Source organism: Neophocaena asiaeorientalis, unplaced genomic scaffold (assembly GCF_003031525.2).
Source record: "Neophocaena asiaeorientalis asiaeorientalis breed wild unplaced genomic scaffold, Neophocaena_asiaeorientalis_V1.1 scaffold204, whole genome shotgun sequence".
NCBI classification, from domain to species: domain Eukaryota; kingdom Metazoa; phylum Chordata; class Mammalia; order Artiodactyla; family Phocoenidae; genus Neophocaena; species Neophocaena asiaeorientalis.
The window spans coordinates 545,312-568,226 of NW_020173922.1; the positions used below are offsets into that span (position 1 = coordinate 545,312).

The 22,915-nt window shown below is 40.7% G+C and overlaps 1 protein-coding gene and 1 pseudogene across 1 annotated transcript in view; one reads left to right on the plus strand and one right to left on the minus strand.

Annotated features, from left to right (window-relative positions):
* CATSPER3 (cation channel sperm associated 3) overlaps nucleotides 1–22,915 on the plus strand; it is a 36,889-nt gene that overhangs the window by 1,489 nt on the left and 12,485 nt on the right. Inside the window, exons 2-3 of the mRNA XM_024752372.1 lie at nucleotides 272–425; nucleotides 19,914–20,153. Of these exons, the coding sequence (XP_024608140.1) occupies nucleotides 315–425; nucleotides 19,914–20,153 (351 nt within the window). The 5' untranslated portion in view covers nucleotides 272–314. The remainder of the gene's footprint in view (nucleotides 1–271; nucleotides 426–19,913; nucleotides 20,154–22,915) is intronic.
* Nucleotides 16,431–18,543, minus strand: LOC112404371 (proteolipid protein 2 pseudogene; annotated as a pseudogene).

The window sequence follows — 22,915 nt, forward strand, 5'->3', positions numbered from 1 at the left end:
GTCTTGCTTGAGGCGGAGTGGTAACCATTCTTTTTCACAGGTCTAGAGAGGAGGAACTGAGCAACTGAGTGGGGACAGACCCACCCAGTAATCGTCATACATATTTCAGTGGTCATTAAGTCAGCATTGCATTGCAATTTTAAAGTATATGTAGATTTATAGTCACAGAAGGGGGAAAGCAGACCCTAGTCCCTAAAAAAAAGTGTGCATTGTGCATTACCTTACAACAGAGCTATAAGATAATCATACCTCTTATTCAAATTTTTGACAGGAGGAAAGATACTCAGTGTCAGGCATTTGTGAAGAGAGTTATAATGAGTCGTCTCTTTAAGATCATTATGATTAGCACCGTCTCAACGAATGCCTTTTTTATGATCTTGTGGACTGATTATGAAACAAGATACAACTTGTTCAGACTTTTTGAGGTAAGCAGACAAAATGGGTCCATTTTCTTCTGTTTTACCTGTTTTATTTCTGAAAATGTTATAAGATTTTTAAGGCATTTTGTTCAAAAAGTTTTTCTGTAGAAAGATTCTAAGGACTATTAAAATATACTCTAATATCTGGGAAGATGGTGGCAGCAGTAGTAGCAGTGACATGGTTTTTTAATCTCCCTGAATCCCCTCTTAAAAAAACAGAGCAACTAGATAGCAAAACCAAAAACCCATGGACAGGATTTATATCAAAACTAGTTAACAAGAGATCCTTACCAAGAGCCACACTGCATAGTATTAGCATCTGTAGGAGAGGAAGCAGAGGGAAGTCAGTAAGTATTCATTGGAAAGTATGATGGGCTGATGTGAGAACAGCAGTTGATATTAGGAAGGGTGTTACCTAATCAAATACTGGGATAGCACAAGAGGTTCCCGAAATTTATGAAGGGGCTAGAACAGTCCAGACCCTGTAAACTTTTCTTTTTTTTTTTCTTTTTTTTTTTTTTGGCTGTATACGGGCCTCTCACCGTTGTGGCCTCTCCCGTTGCGGAGCACAGGCTCCGGACGCGCAGGCTCACTGGCCACGGCTCACGGGCCCAGCCGCTCCGCGGCACGCGGGATCCTCCCGGACCGGGGCACGAACCCGCGTCCCCTGCATCAGCAGGCGGACTCTCAACCACTGCGCCACCAGGGAAGCCCAGACCCTGTAAACTTTTAAAACTGACTCTCCACAGCTTCTTTCAAGGACAGTGCTCCACATTTAGGAGAAGTATTGGGAGTGGAACGAAAATTGAACAGGTTAGAGACCCAAAGATGAAGGAAGAGAGGTTCTGATAAAATTGGAAGAGGGGAACAGCACCAGGAAACCTTAAAAATCAAGCAACCACATTTTAAATCAAGAGGGAATATTTGAAGTTAGAATCACATTTTCTCAAAGTCCAAGAAAACTAATTTCACATAAAAAAGTGCAATAGGAAAAGATTGAGGTAAAATCCCATACAAAATTATTATAAGAAAAAAGAGAGTAAAGTGGAAAATAATATCATTGTAGATAATGAAAGCCCGCCACAAAGACATGTTCACAAACCAGATAAAAACTGTACCGTATTATTTCAGAAGAAGGTAAATGTTTAAGAAAATGATGTTAGATAGGGAAGAAAAGAGTGAGGTGACAAAAGTCAGGAAATAATTAGAAATAAAAGAAACTCATTTCAAAAATGAAGACTGAATTAGACTAAGAACAATTAGATATAGCAGGTAATAGCTTAAGAGAAATTAAGAGAAATATAAGATTAAGTGGGGGAAATTCTTAAACATCAGTAAGAAATGAAGAGATAAGGATTCAAGAGAAATGATGAAAATTGAAGACTGGGGAAAAATGATACAACTTAAGGATAATAGGAGTCCCTGAATTTGAAACAGAAACAGAAACAAAGTAAAGGAACAGAATAAACACTAAAATCTAGGGACTTCCCTGGTGGTCCAGTGGTAAAGAATCCACCTTCCAATGCAGGGGACGTGGGTTTGATCCCTGGTCAGGGAACTAAGATCCCACATGCCACAGCACAACTAAGCCTGCGCACCACAACTACTGAGCTCGTGCACCTCAACGGGAGAGCCTGCATGACGCAAACTACAGAACCCATGTGCCCTGGAGCCTGCATACCACACTAGAGAGAAAGCCCACGTGCCGCAACTAAGACCAACATAGCCAAAAAAAAAAAAATCTAAAATCTAAGAAAAGTTACCTGAAATAAAAGAATTGAAACTATATTTTGAAAGTTGCATATTGAGAATATGGACTTATACAACAAACACCAGAACATGTTCTACTAAAATTATTGGACTTTAAAGGAAAGAGGTGTGGGGGAAATTATAAGCATCTAGGCAACGTGGCTTATAAGGAAAAGAAAATTAATTATTATCAGACTTTGCTATAGTAATACTTTATGCTAAAAGAAAATGGAGTAAAACATCTAAGATACTTCAGGAAAGAAAATGTGAACCAAGAGTTCTAGATCCAGCAAAACTGACTTTCAAGTGTAAAGGACATAGACAAACTGTCATCAACGTTAAAAAGCTTCGCTAATATTGTTCCCGTGAGCCCTTCCTTATGAATCTAGTAAAGAATAAGTTTCAGCCAACCAAAATGACTAAAGAAGTATCAACATTAGGACTGGCAATGGACATTTAAAAATATGATTATTTATAGAACTAATAATAATTATGGGTGAACAAGGAGATAATGTAGCACCTAATGAGTATATCCACTGACAGTGAAGATATAGTATTGATTAAAAATGGGTAAGAATGGGGAGAGTCAATGCAAAAACAATTTTTAACCATTTTCGGAAATCAGCTTTGTGGTGATGCTATTAGTAGTATTATTCTGAGACTGCTGTGTGTGTAATACAAGGATAAAGCAGATGGGACAGTTTAATTCTGTTATCCTCTGTGTTCTTGAGAACCAGGTTACTCATGGAAGAAAGGAGATATGGATGTAATATAGACAAAGTTAAGTGAAAGCCCTGTAGTTCTGCATTTAAACTGGAAATATCAGTATAAACTACTGAAGTATTTTACCTTTATCCATTGAAAAATCTAGAACAATGACCAACTTAACAATTATGCATCCTTAGTGCCCATAATGTGATTGTTTTTTAAATTACTTAATTAATTAATTTTTGGCTGCGTTGGGTTTTTGTTGCTGCATGCGGACTTTCTGTAGTTGTGTCGAGCGGGGGCTACTCTTATTTGAGGTACGCGGGCTTCTCATTGCAGTGGTTTCTCTTACTGCAGAGCACGGGCTCTAGGTGCGTGGGCTTCAGTAGTTGCGGAGCGTGGGCTCGGTAGTGGCACACGGGCTTAGTTGCTCCGTGGCATGTGGGATCTTTCTGGACTAGGGATCGAACCCGTGTCCCCTGCATTGGCAGGCGGATTCTTAACCACCACACCACCACAGAAGTCCCATAATATGATGTTGAAATACCATTTCTCACTAAAAGAAACTAGGAATTCTTAGAGAAATGGCTGATTGTAGGTCTAGGGTAGAAAATATACCAGATGAGCTAGGAATATCTTGTTGTACACATAGCAAGGAAGCTATCAAAGATTACTGGGGTCATGTCAAAAGGGCTCAGGGGACAGCTTGAAGAGGCTCCTACTGGCCAAAGATGGGAAACTTTGAGCTCAATAAGGATAATAATTACAGTGGATTTTGAAATTCATCAAATAATCTGTAAGCTTATAATTATACTAAAAAAGCTAACAGGCCACTTTTGGATGGTGACAAGGACCTAATACTTTATCTCAAAAATTGTTGAATTAAGGGAAAAAATCAAGTATTACTGACCTTTCTTATATGAACTGTATTACTGAGTAACCACATAGTAGGTAAGGGGAAGCATGTCTTTATAGAAATATCCTAGTTAATAAATGAAAATGAAATGACAGAATATTACAATTTTTCAACTCCCAATGAGTTATAGGACTTAGGCATTTTGACCATTAGTGACTGCTTCCCTCATAAAAGAGACAACCAGACATTATATGCCTCCTATGAAAGAACAGAACCTATAACTTTTTTTTAAAATTTATTTTATTTTTGGCTTTGTTGGGTCTTCATTGGTGCACACAGGCTTTCTCTAGTTGCGGCAAGCAGGGGCTACTCTTCGTTGCGGTGCAAGGGCTTCTCATTGCGATGGCTTCTCTTGTTGTGGAGCACGGGCTCTAGGCGCTCAGGCTTCAATTGTTGCAGCACGTGGGCTCAGTAGTGTGGCCTGCGGGCTCTAGAGCGCAGGCTCAGTAGTTGTGGCGCATGGGCTTAGTTACTCTGCAGCATGTGGCATCTTTCCAGACCAGGGCTCAAACCCATGTCCCCTGTATTGGCAGGCGGATTCTTAACCACTGTGTCACCAGGGAAGTCCCAGAACCTATAATCTTGCCAAAAAGATCAAACCTGAATCTGATCAAGGCTTTTCATCCAGCTGCCTATTTTCAGGCAACAGAGGACAGAGGAACATGAGTGTGCAGTCAACACGATCCAGACTGGGAAATTTCTGCAAGTCAAGAAAAGTTTCTATTGATAGCTTTTTTTCTTGTGTAAAGACCATACATTCTTGTTTCTCTGCATGTCTCATGATTTCTGTTTTTGGGGGTTGAAAATTGGACACTTTAAATCATATAAGATTGGAAACTCTGGAAACCAGATACTCCCCCTTCCCTAGGGTTTTATTTTTGTTGCCATTCCTTTTTTTTTTTTTTTTAAGTGACTTTCCTGAACTAATTCGATAAAGTGTATATTCTTTGTCATGTGTGGCCACCGAAGTCTCTGCTCAGTTAGCTTAATGGTCTGCTAATGATTGAACAGAGTATTCCTTAAATGCCTGGAACAAATAAGTCTCCCAGTCTTTGCCAAGGCATGTATTTAATGCGTCAGCAGTTTACAAGTCTGCCTTAGCCTTCATTCGCTGCTTGCAAAGAATCTTAAGATTAGTTAGAGGTGACAGATCAGGGCCTTCTCAGTACTTTCCTGGTACCTTCATCGGGATCCCTAAGAGTCTTAATAACTTCTCAGTTTTATAGTTAGCCAGGGACTTTCATACATGTTATTTTCAATGATCTCAACAGCCACCCTGGAAGGTGTGTATTAATAACACTATTTTACAAATGTTGTAAGGAAGCCCATCTGTTGGACTTAGGATTTCAAAAAAAAACCCCAAATCTAAAGAACTAAAGGAAAGTAGGAGAGCAGTGTCTCACCAAATAGAGAATATGAGTAAAGAGAAATGATTAAAAAGAGCCAAACAGGGCTTCCCTGGTGGCGCAGCGGTTGAGAATCTGCCTGCCGATGCAGGGGATACGGGTTCGTAACCCGGTCCAGGAAGATTCCACATGCCGCAGAGCGGCTGGGCCCATGAGCCATGGCCGCTGAGCCTGGGCATCCGGAGCCTGTGCTCCGCAATGGGAGAGTCCACAGCAAGTGAAAGGCCTGTGGACTGCAAAAAAAAAAAAAAAAAAAAAAAAAAAGAATTCATGAGAGGACTTCAACAGCAGGTTTGGGCTAGTGGAAGAAAGAATTAAAGAACAGAAAGATAGGTCAACTGAGATTTCCAGTGTGAGGAACAGAAAGTAAAATGAATAAATAAAAATGAGCAGAGACCCATAAAACACCATCAAACATACAAACATGCATGCAATAGGTGTCACAGAAGGAGAGGAGAGAAAGGGTAGAAAGAATATGTGAAGAAATAATGGCCAAAAACTCCCCGAGTTTTATGAAGAACATTGATCTGCACATGCAATAAGATCAACAAACTCCTAGTAGGATAAACCCAGAGATCCACCTAGACACACTATAAACAATTTGTTGAAAGACAAAGACCAAGGGAGAATTTGAGACCATCAATAGAGAAGTGATTCATTACATAAAAAGGATCCTCAATAAAATGAATAGCTGATTTCTCACCCGAAGCCACAGGGGCCAGAAGGCAAGGGATGTCATATTCAAAGTGCTGAAAGAAAGACTGTCAGACAAGAATTCAATACCTGGAAAAAACTGTCCTTCAGAAATGGAGAGGAGAAAAAGAAAACTGGAGAGGAGTAATGTCAGTGAAAATGCAGAGTAGGTAGCTCCAAGAGGCCACCTGTCCACAGAAACACCTAAAAAGAGGGCAAAACTGTCAGAACTCTGGAAAATAGCCAAAGGCTTATAGTAACTGAGTGAACACTGAATCAGGAAAGGGGCAACTTAAAAAAGATAGGAAAACTTGGTAGCATTTTTATTTGTCTTTGGCCCACACCCCTCCTCAGCATGGTGATGGTTCTGAAGGTGGCAGCCTGTGTTCCCCATGTGGGACACTAGTCCCTGGGTCCAGAAACAACAGAGAAGATTTTTTTCTTAAAGAATTGTTTGTCTGTTTTGACCTATCTGAGGGGGCTGCCTGAAGGACTGATCCAAAGCTATTCTCTTTGTTTTGGATAATCTGGAACTTTCTCAGGACAGAAAGGTGGCTATGCAGAGGGCATTTCTCAAAACCACTGAAAGGCAAATGAATGACCCACTGCCACCTGGAGCAAAAAAATAACACTTGAGACAAACAACAGATATGCTGAAAGCCTGAGAGGAAAATCCAGGGAGAGAGATTCTTTGGAAAAAGAGGACATTGAAAAACTCCCATGTGTGCCATACATTCACAGGACAAGACACATGCTTAGGAAATAACTGAGAACATCCCACACTTTCACTGTGACTGATCTTTAGGCTCAACACAAGCCCAAAGTGAATGCCAATGTACAGTTGTAAGTGGCCTGGCTCAGCATTGAAGGAGTTCCTCAGCACAGAGCCCATCTGCAAAGACTAAGAGAGTTTTTCTTCTCCCTCCCTTCCTCTCTCCTTTTCTCTTCCTTCCTTCTTTCCTTCCTTACTTTCTTTCTCTCTTTCTTCTTTCTCCTTCCCTCCCTTCCCTCTTTTTCCTGAGGCATTTAAGAAAATCTCTGTTTACTAGCTGACCAGAAACTACAGAGGAAGAGACTTCAGAGGCCATGCATTACAAAGAATACAGTCTTTACAAAAATTGTTTAGACAAGTCACTAAACAAACAACTACTACCCACAAAAAGCAACAAAAACAAACCCTGAGGAGAGGGAAGAATTTGATTTCCAGAGTTACCACATTGTACAATTTAAAATGTCCAGTTTTCAAAAAAAATTATGAAGCATGCAAAGCAACAAGAAAGGATGGCTTTTACACAGGAGAAATGAACAGAAACTGTCCCTGAGGAACCACAGACATGGGAATTACTAGACAGAGACTTAAAGTCAACTATGTAAAATATGCTCAGAGACCTAAAGGAAACCACAGGCAAAGACCTAAAGGTAACCAGGAGAACAGTGTTTCAGGAAATAGAATATGTCAGTAAATAGAAATTATAAAAAGGAATGAAACAAATTCTGGAGCTGAAAATATAATAATTTAAAAATTCACTAGAGGGTTCAAGAGCAGATTTGAGCAGCCAGAAGAAATAATCAGTGAACTTGAAGACAAATCACTTGGACTTATTCAGCCTGAGGAGCAGAAAGAAAAAGGAATGATGAAAATGAACAGAGTCTAAGAAACTTGAGGGGCACCATCAAGCATATCAACATACACACGCATTCCAGAAGGAGAGGAGAGAGAAAGAGGAAGAATGAATATTTGATGAAATAATGGCCCAAAAACCTTGCAAATTTGATAAAGAATATATACATCCAAGAAGCTCAGTGAATTCCAAGAAGGAGAAACAAAGAGATCCACACTGAGACACATTATAATCAAGCTATCAAAAGTCAAAGACAGAATCCTGAAAGCAGCAAGAGAGAAGCAACTTGTTACATACAAGGAATCCTCCATAAGATTAACAGCTGATTTCTCCTCAGAAACTATGAGGACAGTGGCAGTGAAATGACATATTTAAAGTACTGAAAGAAAAATATTGTCAACCAAGAATTCTATATCTAGCAAAACTATGCTTCAAAAAATGACGATGAAATTAAGATATTTCCAGATAAACAAAAGCTGAGGGAGTTTGCTTCTGGTAGACCTGTGCTACAAGAAATGCTAAAGATAGTCCTTTAGGTGGAAATGAAACTAGATAGTAACTTAAGCCCTATGACAAAATAAAGAACACTGATAAATGTAACTACACAGGTGAATATAAAAGCCAGTATTGTATTTTGGGTTTGTAGCTCCTTTCTTTGTCTGTGTGGTTTAAAATATGAATGCATAAAATAATAATTCTATAGTTAATGGGCACTCAGTGTATTCAGATGTATTTTGTGACAACAGAAACATGAAGAGGGGGATGGAGCTGTGTAGGAACAGAATTGTTAATATACTATTGAAGCTAAGGTTGTATTAGTTAAAAATGGATTGTTGTACATTTAAGAGGTTGATTGTAATCTCAAGGATAACCACCAAGAAAATAACTTTAAAAATGCAGAAAAAGAAATGAGAAATAATCAAAATGGTGTACTATAAAAAAAACCCCAAAACACCAAAGAAAGCAGTAATGGAGGAACTGAGGAACAAAAAAGATGTGACATATATTAAACAAACAGCAAAATGGCAGAAGTAGTTTCTTCCTTAACAGTAATTACTTTAAATGTAAATGAATTAAACTGTCCAATTAAGACAGAATTGATTCTTAAAAAAATCCAAATATATGCTGTCTACAAGAGATTCACTTGAGATCCAGATACAAATAGGTTGAAAGTGAAAAATGCAAGAAGGTATTCCATGCAAATAGAAACCAAAAGAGAGCTGGGTTGGGTATACTCATATCAGACAAAATAGACATTAAAGTAAAATGTTACAAGAGGCAAAGGAGGACATTATGTATTGACAATAGGGTCAGTTCATCAATAAGATATAATAGTTTTTCTCAAGTACCTATGGAGCATTCTACAGGATAGACCATATGTTAGGCAACAAAACAAGTCTCAGTAAATTAAAAACTATTGAAATCATACAGAGTATTTTTTCTGGCAACTATGGAGTAAAACTAAAAATCAGCAACAGCAGGAAAACTGGAAAATTTCCAAATATATGGAAATTAAACAACACATTCTTAAATAACCAATAGGTCAAAGAAGAAATCACAAAGGAATTTAGAAAATACTTTAAGACAAATGAACATGAAAATACAACATAATGAAACTTATAGGTTGCAACAGAAGCAGTGCTCAGAGTGATATTTATACTTGTAAGTGCCTGCATTAGAAAAGAAGAAAGATCTCAAATTAATAACCTAATTTTACACCTTAAGGAACTAGAAAAAGAGGAACAAACTATACCCAAAACTAGCAGAAGAAAGGAAATGAAAAAGATTAGAGTGAGAAACAAAATAGAGAAATAATAGAGAAAAGTCAATAAAATAAAAATTCAGTTCTTTGAAAAGATCAACAAAATTCATAAGCCTTTAGCTAGATTGCCTAGGAAAAAGAAGACTTAAATTACTAATAACAGAAATGAAAGTTGGGACATTACAAATGACCTTATAGAAAAGAAAAGTTTTATAGCAGAATACTTTGAACACTTTGTACACCAACAAATTAGATAACCTAGGTGAAATGGACAAAATCCTGGAAACATACCAACTACCAAACTGACTCAAGAAGAAATAGAAAACAGACATACTGAAACAGACCTATAAATAAAGAGATAGAATCACTAATCAAAAAAACCTCCCAACAAAACAATGCACAGGAGCAGATGTCTTCACTAGTTAATTTTACCCTGCATTTAAAAAAGATCGAATACCAATCTTTCTCAAACTCTTCCAAAAATAGAAAAGGAGGGAATATTTCTGAATTCATTCCGTGAGGCCAACATTACCCTGAGACCAAACCCAAAGACATCACAAGAAAACTAGAGACCAACATCCCTTATGAATATAGGTGCAATAATACTTGAGATACTTACGTCTGAACCCAGCAGCATACTTAAAAAGATTATACACCATGACCAAGTGGGATTTATCCCAGGAATGCAAGGGTGGTTCAACATAGAAAAAAATCAACGAATGTAATACATCAATAGAATGAAGGAAACAATTGATATAATTATCTCAGTAGATGCTGAAAAAGCATTTGGCAAAATCCAACACCCTTTCATGATTCAAAAACCAAACAAACAAACAATTTGAACTAGAAATAGAGGGAAAATTTCTTGACTTGATAATGGGTAATTATGAAGAAATCCACAACTAACATCATACCCAGTGGTGAAAGACTGAAAATCTTTCCCCTAAGATAAGGAATAAGACAGATGCCTGCTTTCACCATTATTCAACATTGTACTGGAAGTTCTAGCCAGAGCATTTAGGCAAGAAAAAGAGCTAAAATTTATCCAAATTGGAAAGGAAGAACCGAAATTATCTTTATTTGTAGATGACTTGATCTTATGACTTGATCTTAGAAAATCCTAAAGAATACACACATATACAAACTCAACTATTAGAGCTATTAAATGAGCTATTATCCAGCACAGTTGCAGGATACAAGATTAACAACAAAAATTAGTTGTATTTCTATACACTAATATGAACAATCTGAAAAGGAAATTAAGAAAATTCCATTTATAATAACATTCAAAATAATAAAATACCTAGGAATAAATTTAGCCAAGGAGATGAGAGATGTGTATACTGAAAATTATACAACTTTGCTGAAAGAAATTAAATAAGACCTAAATAAATGGAAAGACATCCTATATTCATGGATTACAAAACTTGTTAAGAGGACTATCCAAAGTGATCTACAAATTCAATTCAATCCCTATCAAAATTTCAACAGCCTTTACAAAAAAGAAATTGAAAAGCACATCCTTAAATTCATATGAATGTGAATAGCCAAGACAACATTGAAAATGAAGAACAAAGTTGGAGGACTTGCACTTTCTGACTTCAAAACTTACTACAAAGATACAATAATGAAAAGAGTGTGGTTCTCACATAAGGACAGACATTGACCTATGGAAAAGAATTGAGATTCTAGAAATAAATCCAAATATCTATGGCCAATTGACTTTTGACAAGGGTGCCAAGACTTTTCAGGGGGATAAAAATAATCTTTTCATCAAATGGTGGTAGGACAACTTGATATCCACATGCAAAAGAGTAAAGTTAGACCCCTGCCTCACACCATATATAAAAATTAACTTGGGACTTCCCTGGTGATGCAGTGGTTAAGAATCTGCCTGCCAATGCAGGGGACACAGGTTCAATCCCTGGTCCAGGAAGATCCCACATGCCATGGAGCAAGTAAGCCCGTGCACCACAACTACAGAGCCTGCTCTCTAGAGCCTGCAAGCCACAACTACTGAGCCCACGTGCCACATCTACTGAAGCCTGCACACCCGGAGCCCGTGCTTCACAACAAGAGAATCCACTGCAATGAGAAGCCCTCAGACTGCAATGAAGAGTAGTCCCCATTTGCCGCAACTAGAGAAAGCCCACGTGCAGCAATGAAGACCCAACGCAGCCACACCCACACAAAAATTAACTGAAAATGGATCAAAATCCAAAATATATAAGCTAGAAGAAACTCTTAGAAGAAAATATAGAGGTAAATCTTTATGACCTTGGATTTGGCAATGGATTCTTAGATATGACATTAAAAGCACAGGAAACAAAAGAAAAAATAGATAAATCGGACTTTATCAAAATTAAAAACATTTGTGAATCTAAGGATACAATCAAGAGAGTGAACATATGACCCACAGAATAGGAGAAAATATTTGCAAATTATATATCTGGTAAGGGATTAATATCTAGAACATATAAAGAATTTCCACAACTCAACAACAACAACAAAAACCCAATTCAAAAACAGGCAAAGGACTTGAATAGACATTTCTCCAAAGCAGATATACAAATGACCAGTAAGCGCATGAAGAGATGTTCAACATCACTAGTCATCAGAATGCAAAATGCAAATCAAAACCACAATGAGATACAACTTCACACCCATTAGGACAGCTAGTATAAAAACAAACAAAACCCCTCTCCCCATAAAATAGAAAATAGGGCTTCCCAGGTGGCGCAGTGGTTGAGAGTCCGCCTGCTGATGCAGGGGACGTGGGTTCGTGCCCCAGTCTGGGAAGATCCCACATGCCGCGGAGCAGCTGGGCCTGTGAGCCATGGCCGTTGAGCCTGCGCGTCCAGAGCCTGTGCTCCGCAACGGGAGAGGCCACAACAGTGAGAGGCCCGCGTACCGCAAAAAAAAAGGAAAATAACAGGTGTTGATGAGGATGTGGAGAAATTAGAACCCTTGTGCATTGCTGATTGGAATGTGAAATCATACAGCCACTATAGAAAATATTTTGGTATTTCCTCAAAAAGTTAATCATACAATTACCATATGATCCAGCAATTCCACTTCCAGGTGTATACCCCCAAAAATCAAAAACAGGGACTCATATAGATAGTCACACAGCAATGTTCATAGCAGCATTATTCTCAATAGCCAAAAGGTGGGAGCAACCCACGTATCCATCAACCAGTGAATGGATAAAGAGGATTTGGTATATTCATAAAATGGAATATTATTCAGCCCTAAAAAGGAATGAAATTGTGATACATGCTACAATGGGGGTGAACCTTGAAAGCATCATGCTGAGTGATATATAAACCAGACACACAAAGGGCAAAAATTGTATGGTTGCACTTATATAAAGTACCTAGAATAGGCAAATTCATACAGAAAGTAGAATAGAATTTACTATGAGATGGCTAGAGAGGAGAATGGGAATTATTGTTTATTAGATACAGAGTTTTTGTTTAGGATAGTGAAATAGTTCTTGGAGTGGATAGTGGGGATAATTGTGTAATAATGTGAATACTTAATACTACTGAATTAATTGTATACCTAAAAATGCTTTAAAATGATCAATTTCATGGTATGTATATTTTACCACAATCAAAACCTAAAGATAATAAATACTCAAAATGAACCCCCTCCCTACTGAATTCTACACTTTAAAATGATGAATTTTATGGTACATGAATTATATCTCAATTTTAAAAATTATTGAGCTGACCTGTTGGAAAAGAGCAACAGAATAAAATCCAAAGGGAGAAAAAGGAAGGAAAAGTAAAGGAAAAAAACAAAAAAGGAAAGTAGAAAAAAGGAAATAGGTAAGAGCAAAAATTAATGAAATGGAAAACAAAGATTCAACACAAAGGGATCAACAAAGCCAAAAGTTAGATCTTAGAAAATAATTATAAAATAACTTTCTTGATGAGACAATCATGATAAGTTGTTAGTGAAGCCCTGAATCATGTTAGGGATTAAAAAGAGAAATTGCATTTACCACTATTTACAATAGATGTCAGAAATCTAATAATTTTATGGCAATAAATTTGAAAACCTAGCTGAAATAAGATAATTTTCTAGAAAAAAATTACAAAACTCTCAATAAAAAAGGAAATACTTGAAAAAATATGTGTTCATATGTGTCCTTTAGTGTTTATAAAGCATTGGATTAGTAGTGAAAATTTTCCATCTCCTAAAACAAAAAAAAAGTAACTTGAACCAGATCGTTTTACATGGAAGATAAAATTCCAAACATATAAAATGCTTTTAGTGATTAGATAAATGAGCATATCTGCCCCGCCCACAGACAGTTCATTTCGTTAAGCCAGTACCGTTGGCCCTGTGTATCATGGTTTCCAAATCCATGGATTCAACCAACCAGGGATCAAAAGTATTCTAAGAAAAAAATTACAGAAAATTTCAAAAAGCAAAATTTGAATTTGCTGCTTGCCTGGCAACTATTTACATAGACTTTACATTGTATTTACCACTATTTTTAGATAGCATTTATGTTGTATTAGTATTAGATTACTATATATAATCTAGATCGCTTCTCGACCTTTTGGCTAAGGTCAAGTATAGTACTACAAGTAATCTAGGGATGATTTAAAGTACGTGGGGAGGATGTGCATAGGTTATATACAAATACTATGCCTTTTTATATAAGGGACTTGAGCATCCTGGGATTTTGGTATCCATGGGGGGTGAGGTCCTGGAACCAATCCCCTGGGAATACCAAGGGACAACTGTATATCCGTCATGCCAAAACAAAACTAGACAATGACCATATGAAAAAGGAAAATTACACCCAGTATCATGAGCTTGGACATAAAAATCCCGAACAGAATATTAGGAAACTGAATTTTAAAAAATATATGAAGAAGGTAATATAGCATTGCCAAGTTGCGGTTTTCCAGGAATGTGAATATTAGAAAAATCTAGAAATTTTATTAACCAGCTTAAAATATTAAATGAGTAAAAAACCCCAATAAAATCACTTTAAGAGATGTAGAAAAAAGTTTATCATGAATATCTTTCATGATAAAAATTTAGCAAACTAGGAGTAGAAAGGATTTGTTTTAAGTGATTAAGAGTACCTATGAAAAACCTACGTCAAAATTCACACTCAGTGGTGAAACTGTAACAGTATTCCCTTTAAAGGTGTAGGCCAGTTATTATTGACAAGATTTGTATTAGCGTCTTAGCCAATGTATAATACAAGGAAAAGGAATAAAAAACATTAAGGATAAGAAAGAAAGTTTTAAAAGACTGTCATTATTCACAGGTGTTATGATTCCTGTATAGAAATCCCAAAAGAATCTGGAAGAATTATTAATTAATAAAGTTAATACAATTAATAAAGTTAATAAATATTAAAGTCCAGCAAACTTGGTGGATATGTGATTAATAAATAAAATATATTTAATATGTCAGCAACAAAAATGATAGCACTTCTAATAAAATACAAAAAGTACTTAGAGGCAAAGCTAATAAAATCTTGGGTGACTTTTAAGGAGGAAAAAATTCTATAAAGGTCATTAAAGAAGACAAAGAAATGGAAGGGTATATCAGATCATGCATAGAAAGACTTAGTTTCTTCAAGATGCAATCTTGCCTAATTAAGCTATTGTATCAATGAAATTCCAATAAGAAATCTGGCAGGATTTTTTTATGGGTCGCCAAAAGCTGATGCTAAAATTTAGATAAAAGAATGAAATATAAAAAACCAAGATGGTTTTGAAAGTGAAAAGGGGAGAAGTCTTGACTTACCAGGTAATAAGACTTCCTATAATGCTGCAGTAATTAAAGTAGGGTGATGATGTGCGGATAGACAGATAGACCAATGGAACAGGATAGAGTGCTCAGAAACAGACCTGGCTTGTATGAAAACCTGGCCCCTGTCAGATGGCATTGCAAATGAGTGGTGGAAGATAAATTCTTCATTAAACAGTACATGTGGAAAGAAAAAACACAATTGGATCTCTACCTTCCAGCATACACAGCTAAAGACCTAACTTGAAAAGTGAAACTTTAAATTTTTAGAAGAAAATATAGATTTGTATGATCTCAGAAGGGAAAGGTATCTTAAGGTATGAAATAAATAAGCCATGGAGAAAAAGTTTGGTTAATTTGATTCCATTAAAACTTTAAATTTCTATTCATCAAAAGATCCTTAAAGAGGTGAAAGGATAAATCACTGTAGGAGATGCTATTTGAAACACATATAACAGGTAAAGGCTTAGGATTCAAAGTATGTGATATATTGTCTTCCAAATCAATAAGAAAAAGACAAAACAATCTAGCAGAAAATTTGGCAACAGATTAGGAAAAGGCAATTTACAATTTAAACATATAAAAAGATGCCCAACTTCATTAATAATTAGAGAAATGACAAACTGAAAAATAAGATACCATTTCATATTCATCAGATTGACAAAAATTAAGAAGTCCAACAGTAGGAAGTATTGGTAAGGATGTTAAAAAAAAATAAAGCATTGTTCAGAAGTAAGTCAGAAAGAGAAAAACAAATATCGTATAATATCGCTTACATGTGGAATCTAGAAAAATGGTACAAATGAACTTATTTGCAAAGCAGAAATAGAGACACAGATGTAGAGAACAAACTTATGGATACCAAGGCGGGGAGGGTGGTGGTGGAATGAATTGGGAGATTGAGATAGACATATATATATACTACTATGTATAAAATAGGTAACTAATGAGAATCTACTGTATAGCACAGGGAACTCTACTCAATGCTCTGTGGTGACCTAAATGGGAAGGAAGTCTAAAAAAGAGGGGATATATGTATACATATAACATTCACTTTGCTGTACAGCAGAAACTAACCTAACATTGTGAAACAACTATACTCCAATAGAAATAAAAAATAAGGAGCATCGTTGGTATTAAAGTAAGTTAGTACAATAGCTTCAGAAAACAATTTGGCAAAATCCAGTGAAGCTGAAGATGCTCATATTCTACAGTCAGGTAATTCCACTCCTATGTGTGTAACAGAGAAAAACTGCACATGTGTACAGAAAAACATGGGGCTATGAGTTGGTTGGGAGTGTTGTAAGGGCAGGGAGTTATTTCGATGGAGGTGTTATTTGCAGGTTTCAGAGAGAAATGAAGGGAGTTCAACTACAGCTGGCCATCTGCAGGGTTAGTGGGGCAGCTGTGTCTGCTGCCGCAAGGGGAAGGTAACGTGGGCATCATGGCCATGTAGGCACCCAGCGATTAGACCCAGTACTCCTGTGATGATTTTGGAGTGGTTTCTTCTCTCAACAAGGACAACGGTTGAGGTGATCAGGTAGAGGATGACCACTATGTGGGTTTGGAAGAAATCACTCCAAGGCCAGCTGATAGCCTATATCTCGGTGTGCAGGTAGCACACATAGATGATAAAGAATATAGCAGCAAAGATCATCTCAGTCAGCAGTCAAGGCAGGTCAGAATCACCAGGCACAATAGAATCTTAGCAAACAGGAGAATTCCCTTTCGGGTGCTCCAGAAGTTGGTGCTGGCGGCCCAGCAGCTGGGAGCCCAAGGGGTGTTCAGAATCTGCTGTGGCAGGGGCTGGGGTCCCTAGGGGCACGGAGGAACTGCTCATCGGCTCGAGGATGCTGCACACCCAGCCATCTTGCCCACGATCTGGCTGGGGAGAGGGCCCAGGGGCAAAGGACCTTAAGTCCACTTTTTAAATGGCCCTGCAACCTGACTCAAACTTTTTGTACTTTTATACTCTTTGCCGTAGTAAAAAATGGGTAACTGTTTTCATAAGTGGAATTGCTAAATAGTGGTGAAACGCTAAACTAGGTTTACATATATCAACATGGATGAATCTTATAATTTTAAATGAAAAAAAATCACCCAAAGAATACTGTAATGTATATGCAATTTATGTAGTGTATAAAAAATGCAAAACCATACTATGTACTTTTAGGGATACATATGTGGTAAAAGTATAAAACACACGAGCAAGACATACTCCAGGTTTAAAATAGGATTACTTTTGTGGGAAGGGAAGGGGATCTGATCAATGTGAGGCTCTGCCTGTAATGGTGATATTTTATTTCTTAAGCTGGGTGGTGGTATATGGTTGTTCATTATATTATTCTTTATACCTTTTTGTGTATATTAAATGTTTCATTGTAGTTAACAAACATAAAAGTGTATATAAATGGTTGCCACGTGGTGACCACAAATATAAGTATACAGGACAAATAACACCACCAGCTGCCCTAATGTTTTCCAAATGGATAGTCGTGGCTTGAGTTACAATTTCCAGTGACAGCATCTGACATATTTAAAAGGTGGTGTATCTCAAAACCTTTTCTATTTCCCTCTAGAAATGGAAATAGAAACTCTCTCTAGCCCCCCTTCACCCCACCCCAAACTCATCTCAGTTAAAGGTATCGGCGTTTACCCAGTTGCTCTGTGTGAAGCACTAGAGTCTTCCTTGCCTTCTCTCTACCCTGTGCATCCCTGAGTCCATCAGCAAGTCCTGTCATCACTGCCCACAAAATACTTCCGGAATCTGTCCTCTTCTCTTCAGCTCCACACTGTCCCCCACTCCAATACAATCTAACCTCGTTTCTTGCCTGGATGATGGTTCTTCTACTATCTAGCACCTCCTCCCTAACTTGCCTCCCGGTTGCTACTCCTGCCAGTTCCCCCACGGTCTCTTTTCCACGGAGATCTCTTTAAAATGTAAATCAGTTCACATCACTCCCTTGCTCAAACTCCTCCAAGGCTGAGGTTAAAGTTCACAGCCCTCACCAGGCCTACAAGGCCCTCCCTACATGGCCCGCCCCTCCAACTGCATCTCCTGCTCTGCTCACCCCTTTCTGTTTTGCCACTCTGGCTTTGCTGTTCCTTTCTCCCCTTAAGGCCCTTGTACTCGCCATTGGGGAGTAGTCTCCCAGTTTTTATTATGGCTCCATCCCTGGCTTTAGCAAGGCCTCCACTCAGCACCTTTTCTAAAGTAGCTGCCATGCCTGCCCCTCCCCACCCTGGCCAGCCCCTCTCTCCCCTTTGGCTGTTTCACGTTCCTTCCTGTCTGATGTTATGTATGTATTTGTCTAAACATTCATTTCTGTCTCCCCTACTAGACCGTCAGCTTCCTGGGCGTGCTGTGGTGATCTATCCTGCAGACCCTCATTCTCGTAGCCATTGGCGTCGGGCAGATGCGACACCCCAAGAGCTTCTTGGAAGCCAAGAAGCTGGTGTAGCCGTCCCAGGCTTCCCAGGCCATCCTTCCTCCCTGGCTGGGGAAGCAAGGGCCTCCTGGACTCATTTCTCTCTGGCAGGAGGCCTGGTCCCCAGCCGTGGGTATCTACAGGGGAGAGGAGCCACAGCACAAGCTGAGGGCAGCAGCTTGGCTGGCTAATACTGAACAGGTGGCAGGGTAAATGCCTGCCCCCTCCCCTGGGCCCTTTGCAGTAATCCGGTGAAGCCACTGGGAGCCCTACTGACACCTCAGAATCACAGTGTTACTGATCAGGAATGTGAGCCTGTTGTCTGGGGGGACTGAGGGGAGGGGAGTGGGTGGGCAAGCCAGTCTCCCTTCTGTCTTCCTTTCCTAACTCGGGATTTTGACCAGGTTGGGGCGGGATTCCCTGCCACCCAGGAAACCTCACTATTCCCTCCTTGGGCCTAGACCCAGCCTGCTGATCCGGGGTGTGTGTGTCATTTGAGGGTGGGGTAGAGGGAGTTGCAGTGTGTGCCCTGAGGTTGACCCCAGGTTCTTCACATGGTTGTTCTTTTGGGGACGAGAGAAACTGGGGTTAGGCCAAACAGAGGCCTTGGTGCTGGTTGGGGATGGAGCCTGCAGAGTCTTAGTTACTGATTTCATTTTCAATAAGTTTAGGTTTGTTACCTTGGTTTCCCAATAAAAAAAAATTAACTTCTAAAAAAAAAAAAGTGAGACTGTCTCATTGTTTCATTTCCCTGTGCCTGAAACAGTGCTTGCTTGGCATGTGGTAGATGCTTAATCAAAGCTTCCTCAATGAATGAGTTCACTGATGATAAGGAAAAACTTAGATGACTCAGAAAGTACCTTTTGGTAAAATCAAAGCCACTGGAGTTATAGATGCATGAGAAGAATTTGAATAAGATTGTTTCATAAAGTATAAAAGTGGAAAAAAAAGCAGAATGTTCTTCAGAAGCAGATTAATTAACTGATTTTAAGTATGTGTGATAATAGAGTAAATAAAGTAGATGTGTGAGTAGTTCATCTCCTTTCCCAAAAGTCTGGGTATTCAGGTTGGCCAGAAGGCTCTTGGGATCTTCTCTTTGGAAATCCGGGTTGCCTGACACGCACCTCCCACCGGGCCTCAATAGTCATTCTGTCCATCGGTCAGTCAGTCATTCCCAAGCCATCTGTGTCAAACCCAGCCCTAAGCTCGGGGCCACAGGTTAGGCAAGACACAGAAAGAGAAGGGAATCAGGCACATTGTGTCCACTGTGTGCCAGGGACTCTGCCTGGGTTTCTGTGTCTTGTGGCTGACTTAGGAGCACCCGCTCCCACCCTCGCCCCGCCAACACACACACCTGATTGGGTGGCCCAGGCAGGGGTAAGGTCTGCAGCTTGGTCTGACCCTCCTACCCTTACCACCCTTGTAGGTCTCAGAGCTCATCTTTGTGTCCATCTATAGCTCCGAGTTCTGCATGAAGCTCTACGTGGACCCCATCAACTACTGGAAGGATGGCTACAACCTGCTAGATGTGATCATTATCATCATCATCTTCATCCCCTACAGTCTCCGCAAGATCAAGGGCAAGCACTACCCTTACCTCAACATCGCCGATGGCGTACAGTCCCTGCGCATTCTCAAGCTTATCCCATATAGCCGCGGCATCCGGGTGAGTGACATGGGATGCCGTGGTTCTGGGAGTGCAGGTGATAGGGCCCGTCTGCCCATCAGCCCCTGATGAAGTGATAATTCAACTACTCTCATGCAGTGACTGAGTCCTCTTGTGTGACAGGTTGATGTTTATCTGTGTTATCTCATTTAATCTTAAAACGATTGTAGGAAAGGTATTAGCTCCATTTTACAGATGAAGAAATTGAGACCCAAGGTCACTCAGCAGTTAGATGCTGGAGCTGAGCTTCGAAAGGTGTGTCTGACTCAAGACCATCTGATCTTTTCCTCTCTCCCATGTTGCAAACTGACTGATTTTCTTATGGTCCAGACCCTTTGGACTACATGCCCAGGAGTCTCCAGCTTTTTGTGGCTTCAGCCACTCACTGCTTTTCCCGAACGATTGAAAAATCTGCTGCTTCTCTTGATGGGAATGGTCTCATGACTTGTTCAGGCAGCTCTGGAAGTGCTGCTCCAGCCGAAAGGGCAGAGGGTGGCCAGTCTTTACTTAGCTCAGAGGTTCCAGAACAAACTTCAGAGGTTCCCCAAACGTGCCCTCAGGTGTTCATCCTGGACATGGTATGTTTTCCTTGGCTCTGGTCAGTACCCGTGCTTCTCCAGGAAGGGGCTGGTTTGGACGTATTCGACAAGTTAGGGTGTGTCGGCCTGTTCTGCTGAGAGGTTGCCCCTAGGCCAGCCTGGTGTCTGTCTGTCTAGGGCTTAGGTCCGACACTCAGGGAGCCCAAGGGAGCCCCAAGCCTGAGTGGAGAATAGGCGCATGTTAAAGAGCTCCCCCTCCTGCAGACCCCATGCATTCAGGTCTTGCTCTCACGTGGTCACATACCCATGTGTGTCCCCTCCCAGGATGGGAGCATGGTCCCATCCTCCTGCTTCTCTTCACGGCAAGGCTCCTGGAAGAGGTGTCTGTTCTCCCAGTCCCTCTTCCTTACCTGTCATTTGTGTCCGGGCTTCCTCCCTCCTCTCCCCTGTAACTAGCCCCTCTGAGGTTGCCAGCAGCCTCCTGTCACTGCTTTCTCCTGGTTTCCCTCCAGCCTCTTAGGCATAACTTCTCAGGTGCATGTTTTCTTTGCCTTGCCCATGAGTGTGGTTTTCTCAGGACTGTGTCCTGAGCTCTCTTCTCTCCTCACTCTATATTCTCTTTGGGTGACCTTTTGCACTTGTCAGGGGTCTTCACCTGCCCACGCCACTTTCTTTGAACTTCAGACCTAACTGCTTCCTGGATAGCTCACATACTCCTCAAACTCAACGTGTCTAAACCGGAAGTCTTCACTCTCCTCCCACCCCCACCCTCCAATCCCAAGACCTGGCTCCTCCTCCTGTATTTTGTCTGTTGGGGATGGGTGCCTCCTGTCAAGTCAACTGCCAAGTCATAAGTTTGAGTGTCGGCTTTGAGCTCTCTCTCTCAAAGTCCTACAGCCTGGCCTCCTAGATAGTTCTTGGCTTGTTCACATCTTTTCACTCCAAGAGCCATCATTTTTTCTCCATCACCATTCACCTTTCCATGGGTTCCTGCAGTGGCTTCCCACACTATTGAGAGCCCTGGAGCAGAAATGCCTCAGCAGCTGGAGGAATCGCTAAAGTGCACCTCGAGTCATGGCACCGCTCCTTTTACACTTGAGAGTGACTCCCCTTGTTCGTGGGCTAGAGGCAGACCCTATAATGTGTCCTAGAAGTGGGGAAGGGAGTGTCTGAGGTGCTGGCCTATGGAGGCTATGTCAGGGAGGGATGAGAGTAAGGTGGGTGGACAGGAAAGAAGACTGGAGCTCTTTGGGAGGTGAGTGCCAGGTGGCGGGCACCTCGGAGTGAGGGAGTAATCAGACAGTGGGGGCTGTGCCCATTTTTTTGGGTATGGGGCACCAAGGGAGCAGGGGCCTAAAGTGATTCAAGGGTCGCTGGAGATGAGGAAGTCAAGGGACGAAGAGGCTTTGTCCTCTTGGGGATTGGTGGATGTCCACAGAGATGCTGAAGGCCCCCAGGATGACAGCAGGGTGGGGTGGAGCCATTCCAAGATGCAACAGGGTGTGGGAAGGTGGAAGGTTGGCCCTGCCCAGAGGCAGGGGCTTTGCCCATGGAGGCTGGGACTCCGAGGATAAAGTAGGGGATGGCCTCCTGAATCAGGTGAGTGGGGGATGAGCAGCCTCCCTCTAGAGGGCTGCTGGGGAGCGATGTCCTCAGGCAAGAGAGGGTTTACAGGGAAGGCCAGGAGAGAGATCACTGTGGAATGAAGGTGCCAGAGACATGCAGGAGTCATGAGAGGAAGGTGGTGATGGTGGTGGGCTGAGGGAAAGGAAGTCCAGGGCTGTGCAGGGAGGAGGAAGCAGAAAGGACTGGTGGCAGGAGGGGCTTCCGTCTTGGGGAATGGGGGGAGGGGCAGTGACCCAGATTGTCCCTTGTGAGGCTGAGGACACGAGCCACCTGCTGCGTGCATTGTGTTGTGGCAGCCTGGTCAGCGGGGAAGGCCTGGAGGTGCCAGGGTCTTGGTGCCCGGCAGGGATAGCCCAGGGATCCAGTGAAGGGCACACAGCCCTCCCCACTGGCCAAGGCCTATCCCAGAGCTCAGCCTGGCTTGCTTGGTGACCGAAGGCCTCTGCGTGGCCTTTGGTCCATGTGGTCACGCAGACACCCAAGGGCACGCAAACACAGCATGTTCATACGCATACAGTCCATGTTGGACCCCAAGGTCTTTCTGTCATTAAGCAGAGCCTTGTATCCAAAAGTTGTTCCCTGGGGAACCATCAGAGC